This window comes from Aythya marila (genome assembly GCF_965140915.1).
Source record: "Aythya marila genome assembly, chromosome: 2".
Classification (NCBI taxonomy): Eukaryota; Metazoa; Chordata; class Aves; order Anseriformes; family Anatidae; genus Aythya; species Aythya marila.
Genome location: NC_139043.1, coordinates 37,710,873 through 37,733,578, shown reverse-complemented (window position 1 = coordinate 37,733,578; position 22,706 = coordinate 37,710,873). Strand labels below are relative to the sequence as shown.

Here is a 22,706-nt window from a genome sequence, read left to right as displayed (position 1 = left end):
AATTCCAAGAAACTACATTACTAATGACTGGGCTTTATCTCAGGGTCTGGGAGCCCAAAGTTTGTATCAGGAACAGTACGAAGCCAGTATCACTTTCTCAAAAGCTTCTTTGAGCAGGGGGCTGCTTGGTATGCTGTAGCATACTGCAGCACTCCGTGTCCAGCTGACTTGCTCTGAGTGCACTCACAGAATCAGGCAATAAAGGACTTAGCTTCTTAACTTCTCAAAATGCTTTTAAGTAAGAGCCAAAATCCCATCAGTCTAGCAACTTGATTGAACCAGGATACTGGTTTTTCTTCTGAGCACCTACAGGCATAGGAAGCACGTTTGGGGGGCTTTATGAATGCCCATGGTGAGAACAGTGCTGTCCATGTATAAATGCACAAACTGAATACAGGTATTTCATCCAAATTCAAACATGCCATACCAATAATAAATTTGGCCACAGTTTCAAATTAGGAAAACCAAAACACTTTAAAATAGTAATTGTAACACATACACACACATATAGATATTTGTTAGATTAGTTAGCTGTTCTAACAAAGAGTTCCCATAGAATTAAGCTGTCGATTTCGTTTTTTTATCAAACTTTCCATTGCATCAACTGTAGTCGAAATGTCCCAATTAAAAAAAAAAAAAAGATCAATACTTGCCTCAAGGGCAAAATGGAACTGAATCGGTTTGGAAAATATATCAGCCAAGCCATATGACCATGTTACGATTCCTCTGTGAGGAGCTGATGATAGCGCTCATGCAGAATTATTTAGTGATGCTGTTCAGAGCCACAGAGCATTTCCTAAATCATAGCCAAGAAACTACGTGAAATACTGTTTCAAATTACAAGTAGAATAAAAAGTTCAATCTATCTAAGCACGGCACTGCCTTTGGTGTGTCGGTTGCTCAGTTGCCTTGCTGAACAACAAAATTTGGGGTCACTGAACAGACTAGATTTTATTTTTTATGCTGTTCAAAAGAGAAGTTAATTTGAAGCAGGCAGGGAATTCAAGAGAAAAAAATAAATTATTCTTCAAGTGGCTTCATAGATTGTCACTCTTCTGATCAATTTTTACTCCAGAAAATGTGGGTATTCAATTTCCATCCCTGTCCTCACATACTTTTCAGAGAGCTGGAAAAATGGAAAACAGAAATGGAAAACCATAGCACTAGATCAAAATTATGGTTGCAGGAAGAGCAGTGTCTTAGAATCTCATGGACTTTTTAACTATGTCCCTCAAGACAAGCTACAGTTACAGCCTGTAGTTAAGAGTCCAGAGTGAAAAAGTTCAACGTGTTTTACTTCAAGCAAATCACAAGCTCTAACTTTCTGTGTATCTAAATGTGAATAATAATACTTAATAGAAGCCTATGTGAACTGTAGGATTTGTGAACTGTAACATTTGTAAAGAACTTTTAAGACATTACAACATACATGAACTTTCTGTAATAAGACCTCCTACAGTTTAGACGACAGTTTGATTAGACATCTTACTGATTTTATGATGAAGTATTAAGTATGGGAAAAACTGTACCTTCCTATAGAAGGGACATTAGTCTGGGAGCAGAAAAAAAAAAAAAAAAAAAAAAAACTAAGTCAATGTTGAAGAGATTTCCTGAATAATCTCTTTAGAAGGAAGGCCTTTAACTTCATAATTACATTAATCCTAAGGATACACAAAGAAGCCCTTCAGGGCTCCCAAGATCCAGATCTCCTGTGTGGGTTCTCCAGTTCCTGGCTTATGCAGAAATCACAGTTTCACAGGTCAGTCATTCATCAACTGCAAATCCTTCCCCCAGCCAGCCCGTATGTTCTGAATGGAAAGCAGAGATGAAACAGAGGTACTGCTGCTGTTTCGGGCAGCATTAAAATAGATTGCCTTATCCAAGCTGTATCTGATCCTCTTGACAGAAAATTAAAGACTAGAATCTATTTCCTTTACATTTTCCCAAACCCACTGAACTGACTGCCCTTCTCTTCATCTCCTAGGTAGTATTGGTTTGTACTTGACACATCCCATTTAGCATCTTCAGGAAATTCTGCTCTATTAAAGGAAAAGTGACAATCTGGTCCTTTTATTTTTAAGCAGAACCTACAAACATATTTTTAGAACGTATTAACTGTACACGCTGTAGCAAATTCAACCTCTTTTTGATTGTCTTCTGCATTAAACTTGTACGGTGTAAAACAAGGGGGACAGAACAATAAGCGGGACAGTGAAAAAGCTTAAAAGCTGAAACTAACACAGAAAGCACAAATATGTGTGTGTTACTGCTTTTCTGTAGTGGTGCACTCTAAGGCGAGGTGGTAGGGAATTCTATTTTCAGTAATAAGAACTAAAAATAAAAAAAATCAGTGGGAGAAAATTTTCTTTCTAATTAAAACAGATTTTCTAGTTTAATATAGTGATGAAATATTTGATTGAGTGGGAGAGAAGAACTCATTAGTAGATGTAAACACAAAATTTGAATAATTTGGGCTAGAAGGATAGTGTCAAGGGAATAAATTAGGAGAGGCAGTTTTGCTGTCTCTATAAATTTTGATATTCTCTGCTGAGATGAAAGACTAGAGATAAGAAAGTTGTTCCACATTTGAGTTTCCTGAGGGTTTCTAGCTGAAAGCTTTTTTATATTACATCACTTAATGTTGTGTAAAAACATAAGCAAATGTGCTCAATAGAAGGCAAAGAGAATCTCTAGATCATACACACTCATCTTACTCCAGTCTGGATTACTGATATATTTTGCATGTGTCATTAATCACCATTCCTCACTAACTGCAATAGCAACAGCCTCCCTTTTGTTTTTCAATAACTGCATTAACCTTAATAACCTCACTCCCTTTGAAATCACAGAAAAGGGTTTAAACAGCAGCACAGCTTCCTCCCAGCCCAAGTAGCTTCACAGAAATCAGTACTCATTGTTTCACCCATGTCAAAAATTCACATTGACGGTCTGCTGTGTTCTCAGCTTAATAAAAAAAAAAAAATTGAAAATCATAAAAGTGAACAAATGTAGTTGAACTTTCACAGAATCACAGAATCACAGAATTTCTAGGTTGGAAGAGACCTCAAGATCATCGAGTTCAACCTCTGACCTAATGCTAACAAGTCCTCCACTAAACCATATCCCTAAGCTCTACATCTAAACGTCTTTTGAAGACTTCCAGGGATGGTGACTCCACCACTTCCCTGGGCAGCCTGTTCCAATGCCTCACAACCCTTTCGGTAAAGAATTTCTTCCTAACATCTAACCTAAAACTCCCCTGGCGCAACTTAAGCCCATTCCCCCTTGTCCTGTCACCAGGCACGTGGGAGAACAGACCAACCCCCACCTCGCTACAGCCTCCCTTGAGGTACCTATAGAGAGCAATAAGGTCGCCCCTGAGCCTCCTCTTCTCCAGGCTGAACAAGCCCAGCTCCCTCAGCCGCTCCTTGTAGGACTTGTTCTCCAGGCCCCTCACCGGCTTCGTCGCCCTCCTCTGCACCAATGACCAATAATAATATTATATTTAGAAAAACACAGTAGCTAACCAAAGGATGACACATTACCTTTAAAATTGTAATATTCCACGTAAAACTTTCTACAGATTTTTGCAGCTTTCTTTCTTTCAAGCCTTCTCTTGCTCCTATATTATGCAGGTTTTCATGAAACTCCATTGCTGTAGAGAGGAAAAGAGAGAGGAATATAGCATCTTTTTAAATTCATTTTTGTTATCACAGAAACAGTGATTTGAAACTAAAAAGGTAAAGAACAGTTAAAAAGCATTAGAAATGGTATTTTTCAAGCACAAATATATTTGACCTAGTAATCCAAAATTATACAACATGCCAATACGCACTGATCTCTCTAAGCCAAAATCCATGCTGAAGTACTTGTTGGGTCACTGACATAGAAACACAGAGCCGAACAAATATTTACTATACAAAACTATTCTTAAATAACATTTGAATATGTTGCACTACATGTTAAGACCTTTTTGTGCATCTCTAGGAAGTGGAAGCAGTAATTTCATGAAAAATATTTCATGTTTTATGTCTCAACAAATGTATTTTGTGCCTTGCTCTAGTACACACTAAATTTACCTCATGGTTGTCCAGATAACAGCTTACATGCTGGGACCCATGCAGAAAACAGCCTTCCCACCTTACCCCGAGGGAAGGGGTCTAAGCGTGAAATGGCTATGTCAAGCAAACCACCAAGGACATTTAACCATACTCATGTAAAGTACTGTGTCCACAGAACCCGTATCTGACAATCCCCCAACCAAAAAAACTTCCTGAAAAATCCAGATTATTTTGTTCATATTATATTTCCCAATACCAGATTTCTAATTAGTTGAGAAATTAAAGTTCTATCACTGTTTCCAAGTATCTGTTTCCATCATCCAAAAAATAAATTCCCAGTATATCATAGAAAGATGATCCCTAGATCCATAATTACAGCACTACATTTTGAGAGCCACCAGGACAATACAGATTTTCTTATGTGCTATCATTTATCCTTAGACTCTACTGCTGAACTTTTGGAGTTCTGTACTCAGATTCTCAGCACAATAAATAAATCAGCAAGGTGCATGGAAAATAAGCAGGTGACTTGCAATGTAACCCCATTACCAGCAGTTCATAAATTGAAAAAAAAAATATGAAAGGAGGTAGACTAGAGTGCATGCAGTACATTTACAGAACTACAGTAATGGTTTACTAGCCTCATATCCACCGTTATAAATAATCCCCTTCAAATCCAAACCCACGGAAGTAGTGTTTGACAACAACCTTGCACCAAAGCTACTCAGAGATTGAGAATTACTCTGAGGGACTGCATGATTGGTGTGAAATTGGTGCTTTGCAGATTGCAGATTCTAATTTATACAATGTCATTAATAAGTCAGACATGGCGACAATGTCGGCCATGTGTTCTGCTAACCAGAAGAGTTGTGTCTGTGGTGCACTGACTGCTTTCTGTGATGACCCCCTTCTTTTTTTATGCTCATGTGAAGTTACATTTCTATTTTGTCAAAGACATTCCACTCCAGCTAAATACTCCAAGGAGTTAGCAGCAACATGTCATTGCCCTTTTTCAAAAAATGAAAGGAAGTCAAATCATCCCACCAAGGTACACACACAAACCCTTGGCAAACAAGTGCTGCTTGATCACACCCCTCTCCTCAGCTTTTCTTAGGCTGGATGGGCAACTCCCCATTGCCATGGTAAACTAAACCTATCCAATTCTAAGGCTAATCATACAGTCAGAGACAAGTAGCTTTGAATTACATTTCTGTTTCTATTACTATTTTGCCAGGTACATTTAAATGGATTATTTCACCTCTTAGTTTCATTTTTTCCATCTACTGATTCTAACTAATGACATTCCCTACACAATACAAGGCAACCTGAGCTTTAGTTACAAAGTATGAATTCAGTACAGCATTTATTGTCGACTACATTTCTCTCAGTATTCCCCTTCTCTGTCCCTGCTTGTTTTTCTTGTTTTATCTTGGAACTGCCTATTTCATACATTAATAGTGGCAAAGTAGTAACAGAAGTTTTAAATTCCAAAACAAAACCAACTTCTTAGAAGATAACAAGAGGAAAAAAAGGAAGAAACAGCTTTTCATTCACAGCTAAATTAATGACAAATGACAAATATGTTCACAAAGTCACTTAAAAGTGCCTTTCAGATAAGCTTGCGGAAAACCCTGAATTGTAACTCTCTTTTTTTCAGATAAATTCACAGAATTTTTTATCTCCTTCAAAGTAAAACTTCAGTTCTTGCAGTCATTACGATACAGTAAGAAAATCAGTTTTATAAAGCTTAATTACTTCTAGAATTATTAGTCTATTAGTATTTTGAACTGCCTGGCAGTTCTTGGATGATAACAGTCCTTATGCTAACCTGATTTATCACTCTTAATATGTTTTCTGCATATACCACCTGTTTAATCAAAAAAAAAGTTGTTCATGCTTTCCATTTTACTTGCACCTGTTAAAAATATATCATCTACAAGTTTCTGAGTGATCATGGAAATTATATTGAATGCCAGAGAACTGTAATGCAATGGTAATGTCGTTCTAAATGTATAGTCATATTCTTCCGGTGAAGAAAAAGTCCCTGAAGTATAAAAAAGTTCCATGAAAGAGCGAAATGTCCTCACTGGGTTGGATGGGGCCCTGGGCAACCTGACCTAGAGGGTGGCATCCCTGCCCATGGCAGGGGGGTTGGAACCAGGTGATCTTTAAGGTCCGTTCCAACCCAAGCCATTCTATGATTCTATGACCTCCTTTTCCCTTTGAAGGACAGTCTTTTAGATGACCAGACAGCATGCTTGTCCTGCACTCTCAACAGATGCATTTCTAAACTTTTACATTTGGTATTGTCACTTACTGAGAGCCAATGTCAAACATAAATATGAGCATGAACATGAAGTATATAGATGAACAAGAAGATGATATAGGAGGAATCAAGGAAACACGGTCCCCCACAAAGTACTTCTGCATCACTCCAAAGTGTGCATTTGATCTGTTCAGTGGAGTCATTTCATTTTGCTGCAACCTGTACAGCAAATAGCCACTAAAAATAATGCCTGTGTGACTTTAGTGTTGGCCAAAAAGTATCCCTGATTCCCACACTTTTCAGAAAGGTCTGTCACAAATAAATCACAGATTAGCTCTGAACAGCATCTTAAGCTTCAAATATACAGAACCAAAGGCTATCTTCAAAATTAAAGCAAATATTTTATTAACTCTGCAGAATATCATAAAATCCCTAAACCAAAACTATTTTCATCTGTAACTAACAACATTACTGTAATACCAATCTAACATTAAATGAAGCACTACCTCTCTTAGCAGGCTGATGGGAGTGATCTGTCTAAACATGAAACCACTCAATTTAGGAGACCAGCAGAAGGACTGGTATGACAGCCATAAAACTCCTACTGAAAGCTCTCCAGTTCCATATCCAAAAAACAATTTTAACAATCATCAGCATAGATACTTATACTAATATGTACAGACTCTAATTATATAGTTATACGATTTGAAGCTGTCAGGAAGGGTTGAAGTAGTTGATTTCCCAGGTATATTTCTAAAGAGTAATAGCATTAAAAAAGAGCTGAGAAAGGTTCAGAAGAATCTCTGTGCAGAAACACCTGGCTAAATGAGAACTGCAATAAAATTTTGTCTCTAGGGAAAATTACAATTGGGAGGAAAGACAGCTCCTCTCACACTGAGAGAAGTCATCTGTGATAGATTTGTTGATCCCAGTCATCATAATTGTGTATAAAATGACATACAGCACAAGAACAACAAGCCAACTTATTAATCATACAGATTTAACCAGGTAAAAATCAACAGCTTGATTTTTTTCTAGAAATAGGTGAGGCACCCATGCTTCTGAACAACTCAAGAATGACATTGCTTGCCTATCTTTTGCATCTTATGCAGTTACTAATTATACTATCAGAATTAATCTAGTTTATTACTAGTGCAATGAACTGATGGCAATTTAATCCATCCCATTTATTACAATGTTGAAAAGAATTTTTACCTCTATAAAAACGTTAAAGAGATTATGTAATCTTGAGGTCTATTTCAACCTATTGTTTTGAGCAAACACATTACTACTGACGAGTGATTAAAACCTGCCTTTTAAGTTAACTGAAAGAGCTTAGTCACTTGTGAATTAAAGTGCATTGACCTACAACACCTTAGGTTACCAGGTTTCACTTCGTATCGATTAGAAAACTACATATGGCCAATTGCTGTGTAAGTATTGAGAGTTGAGATAGTTGTTTTTTTGAGGAATCCTTAGCAAAACAGTGAGCACAATACTTGCTATACTGTATTTCTAAAGCCAAATTTCTACTTTATATACTTGTTTTCATTGATGAAAACATTCTTGCCAAGAACATGATTTACAAAATTTATATTGGAGATATAATTATACAGCAGGTGGGCTTCTTGTTCTTTTCTTAACAAATAACTTTATCAATGAAATATCAAAATGGTAAAACATTGGTAATAAATATATATACTCTTTGCCCCCTACCTAGTAGTCCTAATATGAAATGGATAACAAGCATTTTTCCATACCTGCATAAAATACATACTACTAACAGATACCGCAGATACTGAGAACATACTGTAGATAAACTCTTAATGTCACTCAAGTTAAATATATTTTATTTAATTCTTGGTAGAGCTCTTTGATTTAAAAGCAAAATGAGCATTTTTCAAAAGATTTATAAAGGAACAATAAAAATTAAATAAATATTAAATATTTCTAAAATTTGAGGAGTATACCAGACACTTCTTGATGAGGTTATTATATATTGCAGCTCAATTACTATTTACACTCTTCTCAAATGTTTAGAAAGCTTCTGTAAATCAGTTGCATACAGAAAGCTGTTCCTTACAAGGAAAAAAAAATCCAAGAAAGCACTTTAGGCTTGAAAATTTTTCTTCTTAGAAAAGGAAAGAATTCTAGGAAAGCATTTAAGCTTTAAGTACCCATTTCCACACATAAATGTTTAATCTGTGCATATAACTGCTATGTTCGCCCCCATCTTTGAAAGCCAGGGCTTTAATTTTTTACAAAATTGGTAATGTTTCTTAGTATTTTTCTTTCAGCTTATATTGCTTGAACACTCAGGTATTTCAACCTCACAAATAATTTCTATTTAAAACAAGGTTTATCAGAAAAGTGATCAAGAAATAGTCTGGTTACCAGATAAAATCTCCTATAAACCATTTACATGTACATCATGGCAAAGAAGCCATGCCATGGAAATCAGTATAGCTATAAATTCTCACATAATTTTGCTTGTAGAATGCTTCTATACAAAATTTAAGATGAACTTTAATGAATAACTACTTAGTGCACCTCTGTATTAAATCAGTATCAATTCCAGCTGCAAAAACGGAGTTTTAACAGGAACTAGGATTAGACTCACACATAATTCCAAGCACCTACTTCCCAGTGAAGTCAACTGAAACATTTTACATCATAAAGAACCAGATTTTTTTTTTGCAGATTCTGAGATTATTTTTTTTATTATTATTATTTTTTGTCAGATTGCTATGCATTGGCTTCAAGAAGTTCCAGGTCTGAATTATTTGCATTTAAAATATTTAGATTAATACTTGATAAAATAATACATTAACCAAATTTGTTACTCAATATCTCTTTTAATTATTTCAACTTGTTTGGCAATGGTACAGCAGTACCTTCTTAGTAGGTAGAAATGTTTCCCAGACACAGATAGCCATGTCCCACCTCTACAGATAGTTAAATGTTCCTGCTGCCCCTTTATTCTTCAAAAGTAGGGAAGAAAAATTCTTTACCGAAGATAACCTTCTTACTTCAACATCCCAAACTGTAATGGCATCACAACCTGCCTAATGCCATCCTCTCTGCTAGGACAAAATTAATATTTAGTCTTTCAGTCCTAACTCATCCAGTTCCATATTTCACAATAATTCAATTTTCAACATAAGGCACCTTCTTTAATGCTGGTGAACCAGGAGGAGATAAGATGGTCTCACAATATGCCAACATTTTTATGAACCACTGTCAGCAGAGATTCAAAGTAGCTGCTGCACCAACTTTATGTCCTCTTTATAAGAGGACATCTGTGACATCTGGCTATGATGTAATTAAAATGTTATTACTTCTGTAAGTTCAGTAACCAGCTCCAACTTCATAAACACTTTCAAGAACAGTCCTATGTACCATTAACTTTCCAGACATCACAAAATGTTTATCAAGCTACGAAACACACAAACCCCTCACACCAACACTTTTTGTGTACCTCCAAAAAAAGCAGTCGCACAAAACACACTGAAAATTAGGCCTTCACATATTAAAATATTTGTCCTGAAAAGAAGACTCATGATTTCTCAAAAACTTTAATCTACAAGGACACTCCTGAATGAGGACAGACTATATTTCTGAATGTAGGTGGAGTTAAGACAGTATGACATATGAGACTACATATGAGACTGAATTACTGCTGTCAATAAGGGCAGAAACACAGGGCTGAGAGGGAGGATAGTATTTTTTCCACAGCTGCTGCTTCCATCTTTTATTTATCAGCCTTGATCCTCAAGAGACACCAGTGAAAGTCTAAGAAAAAAAATACTAATTTTATTGAATGCTAGAAAGCACAGATTTAATAAAGACACTGATTTATGGCACATTGTAAATTCTCCCAGTCTTCAGATCCTGCTGAGCTCACTTTGTTTTATTGTCAATAGTGATTAGTATCACTTTCTGTTCCACAGGAACGTTATTTCTATTTTCTTTAATAAGAAAATTCTCTTCTTCTCCAGAGTAGTTGGTTACCTTTTTCTTTCATACTGTCTGATTAAAACAAGTTAACTACAGAGCCATTTCCCCAGCCTATGCTCAAACTCAGGATTTTTTTTGTTACTGTTTAAAATATGAAGAAGGGGGTGGGTATTTGAAAGCCTGCTCACCTTTTTCAAGTACAGCCCTTCAGCTAATAAATCATAATACAAAATTTGTCTTTTAACCATACTGATTACTAACTCTTTTTTCTTAACCTCCATCTATGGATAGGTTGGAACTTCTTGTTAATCTTAGCAGCTGTTGTACTTGTTATGGTGTTACATTTAGATAGACAATCTGATGGAGGGGACAAAAGGACTCCTTATTCTATCCTCCTGTTTTGGAATAGATTGTAGTAAGGATAAAAATACGGCCTTTGATCAGATTTTAGTACACAAAGTATCAGATATACTTGTGCATTCTAGTGTACTTCTCTGTATCTTCAGGGATATAATTATTCTTGTCCCTTTAATCAGTTTAACCATAGAAGGTGACTGCAAAAAAATAAGAACTACAAGCAAATATCAGATTAATTTTGTATATATTTCTGTACTAGGGAAAGGCTATTTAAATCAAGAATCCTATTTTAGTCTCTTACCACTATATTAAGACTTCTAGTACATAACTATATTTGCCAATCATTTTTGCTCACTGACATTGCTGAAAATTGAACATGAAGTTCCAGATATTCATCATTAATATGACCTGGTCTTTTACTGGGCTAGAATTGCATTAACAGTAGGAAAAAAAGCTTTATGTGAAGGGGCAAACTCAGAAAATGATGCACAGTCTGTGTTAGTTTAAGTGTTTAACCCATACAGTCTTGCATGTACAGTATTTAAAGATAAATCTACTTGGCAAAATAAACTGTAAATGAAGTTGAATGGAGCTAGCACAAAGGGTGTGAGCATATAAGGAAGGGCAGAATGGGATCTGAATGTGTTAACAACCAGAATGCAAAGACTCTAGAATCCTAAGACTGTATTTCAACTATAAACATAGGCTATAGCCTGTGTCACGTGTTCTGGTGAGGACAAACTAGGATGTTCCACAAATGATTATTTGAATTGTGAGAATGACATAGAGATATATTTAGCCAAGTATACATGGCTTCCTCAGACAAGTGCTAGAACAGTTTCAATCTATTCTCATTAATTTATTTATGAATGATGCAGGCTCAAACTGTTTGATTTCTTGAAAAGACCATAGTGCTTTGGAGCAAAAACTTAAATGCAGAAAGATGCAGCTGGGAGTAGAAACTGAGATCGCTGCAAACATCAAAGAAAGTATGCGAGATGTATGCTAAGAATCACCAACCCTTGTACATGATATATCAGATTCTCTTAAAAAACAACACCATCAAAAAACAACAACAATGGGTTATGTACAAGGAGCGCTATATGAAGAAGTACAGTGTATGACTGGCAAGAAGTCTCTGTCTTCATTATTATGAAGACAGAGACTTAAACACAATGGAGAATAATGATTTATTCACAAATGCTAAATTAATCCAAGTCCAGTTCTCCATGCTTTTACCCCATGATAGAATATGGCTTCAATAATATTCAAGACACAAGAGACAGAGCTGGGAAGTATATATACAGCATAAGTTGAGCTGCTGTGGAGCTGTACCTGCAGATGCTTAGTGGAGTTGCTTGAGGTAGAAGGATAAATAGAAGAGGAAAAAAAAAAAAGAAAAAAGAAAAAAAAAAAAGTAGAAAAAATTGATTATACATAGTAAAAGGAGAAAGAAAAAAAAAAAAAAGGTAAAAATGATTCACTGAACACAGAAAGTAAGTTGAAAGGCATACCAAGAAAAGCAGTGCTAAGAATATGCCCTTTATTCACACCTTTCCTTAAGTATCAGAGACAGCCTGCTGTGCTAACAGACCATCATTATTATGTTGCATTTGTATGGGTAAGTGTGGAGAAATTAGTTTAAACAATTTGATAGCTGGCTTAGAAAAAATGGGAATAGGAAGCAAGTGGAGAAAAGCAGGTATTTCAAAAGAATGGAGACAGGCTTAAAGGGGCCTGTTGGGAAAAAATGTTCGGAAAAACTAATCTAGCCATTCTCTTCCACTGGTTAAATAAAAACTCAATTGTTTGTCCATATATTTAGTCAAATGTGGTCCTCAAGATTTAATTACAATAAGTTTATTTTCCTCTATTAAGTAGTTTACCTAATCTGTATATAACATACAACATTATTCTGCATCACATATGCTTTGTTTCAAAGGACCCTAAATCTAAACCCAATTTAGGCTGCAAATAATCAAAACACATAGTGAAAGAAACAGCTCCGTAAGCAAGCAGTTTTGCCGAAAGGCTTAAGCAGTAACAGTGGTGAGTTATAGCTATTAGAACAAAATTAATTTTATTACTTTAGTTTTCAGCTCCAAGAAGCAGTGCCAGTGCTTGTATGGACATTATTGAAATCTTTTTTGCATGCAGTATGACATAACTTCTTCTCAATGGGTATTGTGCACCATGTTTATCTTTGACAGCATCCAGAATGGCTGGAAGTTCTTGAAACTGTATCTTGTTCCTGACATTGCTGATAGACTGCACTGGAGTACATATTAAAACATGTACTCATCTTCTGTCTTTTACTACTTTCATTATTTAATAAAGCAAGTCCCTGCTGGTTTTGTTACTGTACAGATGGAATAAATAAAACGGTCCCTGCTCCAACAACCTGGAATCAAAGCATAAGGAAAAAGGAGAACAGATGGGTAAAGAAAGAGGGGGAAGTACAAGGAAGCAATGAAAACTATTTTTGCTAAGGTAGTAGGAGGGCATGTGTCAATCTAGCTATATTTGTAGGAGAATTTTAAAAACCAATTCAAAGGAAGTAGCCTTGTGGATGTTTACAGTGAGCGTGTGGGACAACATGATAGAAAGCAAGATGACGGCTTACGGTCTATCAGGCAATGGAAACTCTTGCTACTAAATGAGCAAACACAAGAAAATGAAAGCAGCTCAGTCTTGACGTACAATAAGAAAAAAGTAGAGAGACAAACGTAGAAACATCATCAAAACGACAGCAGGAAAATGGTGTACAAAAGGTAAAATTAAAATGGTCTAACTCAGAGAAAAGAATTGTAGTGTTGAGATGTTGGAAGGTAAGAGCTCTGGCTGTGCAGGTTAACAGGGAAGATTATACCTCTAAAACCAAACAGAAAAAAAGAGATATGAATGATTTGCACATAATGCCAGAGTCTGTATTTATGCATGATGTTAGCAGTAAACTGGCACCATTGGAACCGTATACAGGAATTTCATTTCCTTCTTCTAGGTCAAGGATAGTTGTTTTGTTTTTTTCCCTATGCACATTAATTTAGCTCATTGATGTTACATTTCACAGACTGTTTTTATAACTTGCAGTGTCAGGAGATCCTCCTATACCGTTTCACAATCAAATCTAGATTTGATTACACTCAATAATTCTTTGTTACCAGCAAACTGTGCTCATTCATTATTTGATGCTGATCATTTAGTGATTACTTGGAATATCACACATCCTGCTGAGACACTGCTGAACACCAAAATGAATACCTAACCTTTGGTTCTCTCTTTTAACCAGTAATTAGCTCAGACAGTATTTGAATTAAAGTGAAAGAATACAAGCAGTGATTCAAAAGAGAAGTGATGTGAATTGGGTACAAAGGAGGCCAGGGATGGGATAAGGTGACCTGGATATTCAAATTCTTTATTCCAGAGAAGACAGAATAGCATTTTAGGTCTTGCAACAGATTAAGGGGATAGACTGGATTATCTTTTAACTCCATTTTTAGCACCTACACTGTATTTTCTTGCACTAACTTCAGCGGGCTTAGTAGTAACAAAATAAATAGTGCTGCAATTATTTTAAAGTAATTCAGACATTTCTTATTCTCATAATATTATATATATTCTCATTCTGTTGAAGAATGAGGACAGGGGGCATCAACACAATATATTTTTCCAGCATCTTTTCATTAGTTAGTCTAGCTAAAATGTTTTAAATAATTATTTAAGAACAGAATTAGTTGAGATGAAAATATGCAGATATGAAGAAACCAAAAAAGATTTTCGATATGGTTTAATTTTTAAAAAACAAGAGAAGAACAGGAGTTTACTAAACATTTTAATTTTCATAGACAATATTAACTGCAAAGAACCTGAATCCTGAAAAGAGAAGAGCCATAGGAAGAATCATATCTTTGCTTATTCAACAGGCTATCAACCTACACAAGAAATAAAGGTACAGTTATTTTAAAATTAGTTCTGAAATTTAAAGGAGGCCCGAAAACTTATAACTAAATTTAAGCTAGGGAATGATTTAATAGAGCAAATCCACTTTGTATTTGACAGATTCTTCTTACAAGCCTGTTAATGACAACAAAATTTTATTGCTTATTGGCAACTTATTAGTTTTTCTTATTTTTGTAGCTGTTTCACTCTTTGAGCCACAGCACAAAGCAAACAAACAAACAAGCACTGACAAGGGCACAGTTTTACTTTTCCTTCATCCCAAATTACATTGGAAAATGCATAATTCTTTACTCAGAATTAATTAGAGTAGCATCGACTGAGATCATGAGATCGATCAGTCTTAAGAAAATCTTTGAAAAATCACTGATATCCTAAGGTGGCTCAATTCTGTTCATTCATCTTAAAAAGTACCTTGATGCTGCAGGGCTGAAGCTGCCCTAAATAGCGGGATCTATTACATAATCCATACTTAGGCTTATATCATTGTGCTGTAGGTTTCTCATTTAAATGAGATCAAAATCTCTCTTCACTATTTAACATGGGTTTAAGTCAAAGAATCCTTCTTAAACAAAGGATTCTTTGACCCAACTGCACTTTGTGTCAAATAAGGTTGCAAGACGCGGGAAAATCAGACCAGTGCAAGCTTACTGGAATCTGTCTGAGCTAGTTGCCAACAACCTTTTCTAAAGGGTAACAGTTCTAAAAACATGAGGCAAATAGGCAACTGCCTCTCACCAAGGGAAGTTACCTGTCTGAGACACAGTTTTAGCTAAAGAATATGGCACTCTATCACCACAAAAATGGGAGAGGATTCAAGAAGGAAGTGTACAAGTCTACGAGACAATGTCCTTATGCCAGCACGTTATATTCTGGGTTTGGAATTTTAGATAAATATTTGCATCTATCAACAAGATACATGAAATAATATTTTTGTCACTCAAGTTACTTATGATTGTTTGACAGCTCAAAGTAAACAGGACAAATTGTATTTTGCAAGTATTTTCAGAGTTTTATGGTTTGACTGAATTTCACAGTGTCTAAGGAATGTACACTGTGCATAAAGTGGGGATCCAGAAATTCAGAGCAGGTAACATTCCTGCTGCTGATCTGAGCAACTGCTAACAGAAAAGAGTTTGCAAAGAAGTGAAGATAGGACAGCATTCTTGTTTTCTTTTCAGGAGAAGCCATTGGAGAAAAGAGTGAAATTTATAAGACATCAGAAGAGGATAAAAGAGGAGAAAAGAGGATAAAAGAGGAGAAGGGGATAAAAAAATGAAGAAAAACATGGAAGATGATGGGAGCTGCTAAATATCAGCTAGGCAAAAATATATCTGTATATAAAAAGCTTTTGCCCCCTGTTTGATTCACCAACAACATGGATGGTTACGGAGACTTTGATTCTCTGACAGCCTTCCTGTTTCTGATGCAACATGAGACGCACCATTACTCTGAGCAAATGCATGACATTGTTTAAAAAATAAATGAGAAAGATCAAAAGAAAGCCAGCATAATTAAACAGTGTGGTCAGAAATACTATTCAAAGTAAGGAAGCAGCCTTCAAAACTCAAATTTGTGTCCGAATGAGAAAACCATTGCAACATACCAGGTGAAAAGAAGCCATTTGTGAAAGGACTAAGAGCTACACCATCTGTTTCAGATGTATGAGAAACAGGAAAACTTCCAGCGAATGTGTGGGACCAGTAGATCATAACAAAGCTTTAAAAAAAAAGACTTTCTGCATCCATGGGCTTTGAAAAGACTGCCACAGAAGATACATATAATTGTCTGCATAACCAGTTTTATTCTGAATAGATAAAATGTTAAGTAGCAAATATGCAGAAACCAAGGGTATCCACCTACCAGATCTAGAGAAGCTCTGGGACAAAATATCTGAGCTTATTATAATTATGTAATTTTCAGGAGGCAAGATAATTCAACAAAACTCTTGAAGACATTAAGCTTCCAGGGAAAAAAAAGTTCTCACATAGTAGAAGAATAGATATAAGTAAATCGTTAAAAGCCTTCACTGAAGGAAGATGATTTTCTTTCCTGTAATCCTGTGTTTGCATTTGTGGAAATGAACATATTGACAAGCTACTGTCCATATATAAAATGTTGATTATTTCCAAAGCTGAGTTGCAATTCTATAGACCTTCGATTTCAATGGTTTGAAATATCCTTTTCACTGTTATTGCACATGCCTAAACTAATACATATACATACACATATTTGCTTTGTGGTTTAATAAATAAACTTAATTGAAAGTTACAGGAAATAAAGAAAAATGTCTCAAGTTCTTTGTAGTATTTTTAAAAGACAGCTTGCACTTACCTGCTTTCTGACATTGTACTATCTTCTCATACAAGCTATCTGTATTTTCAACTAGAGTCCTGATGGTCTGAATCATCTGTAGAGACGAGAAATTAAAATATACAAAAATATCAGTAAAATTATTTTTACTGGCAATTTTAAATGTGCAAAATATGCTTTAGTTTGAATCCAAATAAATAATCTAATATTTGTTGTTAACATAATGAATACATTCTTTTTCATGACCTGGAAGAGAAATGCTCCAAATCTGGCATACAGACATAAAACCCACCATTTGGGGGGACTGGGATCTATGAACATTGAAGTAAAATGACTACTTCATAAATCATTGCCTATCAAAACAAGCGGAAAACATACAACTATTTACCAGGTAATTTGCTTTGGTTGGCTTGGGAAAGACTGCCTGGATGCAAGTTTCCTCCTCCTTACTCGGGCATCCAGGATGATGATTGCTCACTACCCAGTTACTTCCTTTTTCCTACATATCATGCCATGCTTCGCTAGATTTGTTCCTCTATATTTTCCCTTTCTGTGGCTTGACCTGTGCATATGTATGAGATAACACTCTAAGGAGGAGAACGAATCACTCTAGGCTAGCACTGGAAGGTAAGGAAAATAAATGATTCCCGTACTTGATCTTTCTAAAGAAAAAGCCTTCCATGGAAGCTCAGCTGAAAGCACACTGATTAAGAAGGAACTGTGCAGATTTTCAGCCTAGGGTATGGATTCAGAAGGATGGGCTTTCCATAACCCCTTACCCACTCCTTAACCTCTCTGGTATCCAATCGAGCAGACAGATTTCTCTTCACCAAAACACTGGGCAAGTTTGACATGCTGCTTATGTGGGTGTTTATGTGGAACTTTATTTTCATTAAGAAAACACAATTGCTTTTATGAGCATGAATTCTCCATGTTACAAAGAAGAAGAAGAAGAAAAACTAAAACAGATATTCTGCTCTAAGAGGCAGGACTATGGTAGTTCTTCCTCCCACCTATTAGAAGGAGCCTTCTCCTTTTCCACTGGAGTGACATTGAGGCTGTTTTTCTGAACATTGTTCAAAGTGAGACATAAATTAATTTGGAGAAGTAGGTAAGTGAGCCTCAGATTCTGGATCACAACAAGTGTGCAAGCGTGGAGGGAAAATACGGGCATGGATGTAAACTATGCTACTAGACTTCTATTATTTTTAGCTACACAAAAATCTGGTTTAAGTAAATGAGAAAGTATTTAAAAGTAATAATAGGTCTGTTTCTACAATGGCAGTTTGTTTAAAATGACAGAATAAAGAAAATGATGAAAAAATAAAATTTCATGTTTATGCTAGATATAAACAAAATATATAAGCATTTTTGAGTACATGGAGGTCATTGTACTAGATAAATTTTACTTTTAAACTTCACATCCTGATTAACCTGTATTTAATTTCAAAGTATATTTATCCTGAATTCCTGAGTAATATTAATTCTTTAAAAAAAAAAAAAAAAGAAATGCAAATTATAACAATAAATGAGGAAAAATAGTAACTTGATCAGGTTGCTAAGCTGCAGGTGAAATACTTTGGCTTTCCAATTTTTAACTGGATTGTTCTTTGAATATAAATATCTATGTTCACTCAGTCAAAAATGGGCTTTAAATAGAATTATGCTAATTACTAATTAGGTGTAATGAAGAAAACTATTACACAGAGAAGCATACTTTAAATAAGATAATATTTTACCCAGGCAGCCTTTTACCCAGAGAGCACTGCAAACCAACTATTCCTCATTTGTCAAGAAGAAAGCTGGGTTTCACTGTGTTTCATTACTATTAGTTCCTTCAAAGAGTACTCAGAAATTGAAATGAACCAATCATAAATTTGCTTGAAAGGGAAGGATTTTGCCTGTTTCAACATGTATGTCAAGAAACATTTCCTTCTGTAGTGCACTTAAATGAAGAGAACCAAAACACAGTTGACTTCAACTGCAAATATTCTTCCAATAACCAATAATGTTATTTCACTAACTAGCTTAAAGGATATTGTAAAGCACTCTACACTGAACTTTTGCTGCTTTGAAAATCACCTTGAAAAATGAAATGCTGAGCATGTATCACTCTTGCTTAGTCAGGGTGAAAATACAAGGTAATAAGGACTACAATGGGATTTTTCTCTTAATAAGAACCCTTTCACCTGAGAACACTTTTAACTGGAGTTCTTAAGAGACCAGTTGTGCTGCCTATTCAAGGCATAATTGTTATGGAGGGACTGTGCAAAATATTGCGACTGCGCTATGTTAGTCTATTCTGTGTTACTGACCCCCTGTGTATAGTAATACAATTTTCTACGTACAATTCCCGTACTTGATCTTTCTAAAGAAAAAGCCTTCCATGGAAGCTCAGCTGAAAGCACACTGATTAAGAAGGAACTGTGCAGATTTTCAGCCTAGGGTATGGATTCAGAAGGATGGGCTTTCCATAACCCCTTACCCACTCCTTAACCTCTCTGGTATCCAATCGAGCAGACAGATTTCTCTTCACCAAAACACTGGGCAAGTTTGACATGCTGCTTATGTGGGTGTTTATGTGGAACTTTATTTTCATTAAGAAAACACAATTGCTTTTATGAGCATGAATTCTCCATGTTACAAAGAAGAAGAAGAAGAAAAACTAAAACAGATATTCTGCTCTAAGAGGCAGGACTATGGTAGTTCTTCCTCCCACCTATTAGAAGGAGCCTTCTCCTTTTCCACTGGAGTGACATTGAGGCTGTTTTTCTGAACATTGTTCAAAGTGAGACATAAATTAATTTGGAGAAGTAGGTAAGTGAGCCTCAGATTCTGGATCACAACAAGTGTGCAAGCGTGGAGGGAAAATACGGGCATGGATGTAAACTATGCTACTAGACTTCTATTATTTTTAGCTACACAAAAATCTGGTTTAAGTAAATGAGAAAGTATTTAAAAGTAATAATAGGTCTGTTTCTACAATGGCAGTTTGTTTAAAATGACAGAATAAAGAAAATGATGAAAAAATAAAATTTCATGTTTATGCTAGATATAAACAAAATATATAAGCATTTTTGAGTACATGGAGGTCATTGTACTAGATAAATTTTACTTTTAAACTTCACATCCTGATTAACCTGTATTTAATTTCAAAGTATATTTATCCTGAATTCCTGAGTAATATTAATTCTTTAAAAAAAAAAAAAAAAGAAATGCAAATTATAACAATAAATGAGGAAAAATAGTAACTTGATCAGGTTGCTAAGCTGCAGGTGAAATACTTTGGCTTTCCAATTTTTAACTGGATTGTTCTTTGAATATAAATATCTATGTTCACTCAGTCAAAAATGGGCTTTAAATAGAATTATGCTAATTACTAATTAGGTGTAATGAAGAAAACTATTACACAGAGAAGCATACTTTAAATAAGATAATATTTTACCCAGGCAGCCTTTTACCCAGAGAGCACTGCAAACCAACTATTCCTCATTTGTCAAGAAGAAAGCTGGGTTTCACTGTGTTTCATTACTATTAGTTCCTTCAAAGAGTACTCAGAAATTGAAATGAACCAATCATAAATTTGCTTGAAAGGGAAGGATTTTGCCTGTTTCAACATGTATGTCAAGAAACATTTCCTTCTGTAGTGCACTTAAATGAAGAGAACCAAAACACAGTTGACTTCAACTGCAAATATTCTTCCAATAACCAATAATGTTATTTCACTAACTAGCTTAAAGGATATTGTAAAGCACTCTACACTGAACTTTTGCTGCTTTGAAAATCACCTTGAAAAATGAAATGCTGAGCATGTATCACTCTTGCTTAGTCAGGGTGAAAATACAAGGTAATAAGGACTACAATGGGATTTTTCTCTTAATAAGAACCCTTTCACCTGAGAACACTTTTAACTGGAGTTCTTAAGAGACCAGTTGTGCTGCCTATTCAAGGCATAATTGTTATGGAGGGACTGTGCAAAATATTGCGACTGCGCTATGTTAGTCTATTCTGTGTTACTGACCCCCTGTGTATAGTAATACAATTTTCTACGTCCCCACTTCTTTTATATAATACATTCCACATGAAGATCAGATAATTCAGAAATAGTAGAAACAGCAGCAGATTAGAAAACTTTCTCTTTTGCTCTGGGGCACTGCACTGATTTTTAGAAATACGAGAATTCAAAGATGAATAAAAATGCTTACATGATGATGTTTCTTTTTTTTAGTTTCTGTATTGACAAAGTAGGAAAGTTGTACTAGTTTTGCAGAAACACAGAAATGAAACAAAACACTGTATGAGTGCTCTTTTGTCATGATAACATTAACATCAAAGAAAAGATAATAATTTGCATTTTAATATTTCAGAGTTCTAGTATGGAAAGTTGCTTTGCCTTAATACTTAGATCAAAATCAATGTTCCTTTTGCCAATTTTGAAGAAAAAAAAAAAAGTGCATTTAATGGGAAAAATTAATCTGATATGAATTTGCTAAGCATTGCATAAGTGAATGAGCTAACAAAAATTCAAGGGTTGATTCCCACTACCATTCAATCAATATCTTGCTACACCCCAGTTTTGTTGATGTCAAAGAAAATTATATGTTGTTTTTGTAATTTTGTATATGTTTATTTTTCTGGGCAACAGAAAATGGGAAATACAGTATGGTACACCTTGAAAGGTAAGTTCTGAAGTCACTGAATTTTGTAAAGCCCAGGCTAACAGTTTGATCTATTCCTTGAACTCTGCTTGCTATAAATTATGCAACCATTTCACCTACTTACCAGAAAAACTGTTAGTATTCTAACTAAAGAATGAATGGCAGTAAAGATGTACAAAAATATTTCGATTATGTATTTAAGGTTATTTAATAATCACTAAACATTATTCAAGAGTTCTCAGTAAGTAGTAGACACCTTTATTACTGTATATTGTCCTTGTATTTAAAAACACGATGACAATGGTTAGAAATTAAAAACAATTCTTTGCTTGAAACTAACAGAACTGTATCACTAACATTGGTATGATTCACCACTTACATGACTGTCTTCCCAAACCAAATGAAAAAAATCGTATACTTAAGAACATACCTATCCTCTTTCTCAGCAAAACAGGATATAATATTTATTATATTCCATATATTATATAATATATAATATTATCTTATTATCTGTTAATATATCTATCTATAACATATAATATGTAATATTATATATATATATAATTATATTGTTACATAATATAATTGTAATTATTATATATAACATATGATATATAATATATATTATATAATAAATATAATAATTAAAAGAGACAGGCATAGAAAAACTAAACAAACAACAACAACAAAATCAGGTCTAGACTATTCTTTAGGCTTATTCTTTTATGCTGCAGAGCTTTGTTAAGTCTGTCTTGCTGTTTTACTGCAGAGGTAAAGACTATGAACTAACACTATGTCTGTATGCATGTATGTGAGTGCTCACATGGATGTACAGATTTCTATCAATACTATTTGAAACTATTCATCCACTTTCAGCTGAATTTGAACAAGAAGTGAAGATCTATTACTACTAGGATGATGAAGATAGCTCTTCTGGTAGAAGATAGAACACCCTATTTATTGCCCCAGTTTAGGGGAAAGACATACATGTAGATTGAACTGAACCCTAAATATTTTAACCACCACATTCCAAAAAGAATACAGATCTTGAGACAGAAATATATTTTTTAAATAAATAAATAAATAAACACCACAAGATTTATTAATTCTTCTGGATGAGGAAATGGTTGGTAGCAT

At 34.9% G+C, this 22,706-nt stretch overlaps 1 protein-coding gene across 1 annotated transcript in view; it reads right to left on the bottom strand.

Moving 5' to 3' along the window:
* The window catches only part of PLCL2 (phospholipase C like 2), a 103,596-nt gene that overhangs the window by 6,696 nt on the left and 74,194 nt on the right, over positions 1-22,706 (bottom strand). The window contains exons 5-6 of the mRNA XM_082754742.1: positions 16,933-17,008; positions 3,546-3,655 (exon numbers count right to left, since the gene is read on the bottom strand). Coding sequence (XP_082610868.1) covers positions 3,546-3,655; positions 16,933-17,008 — 186 coding nt within the window. The remainder of the gene's footprint in view (positions 1-3,545; positions 3,656-16,932; positions 17,009-22,706) is intronic.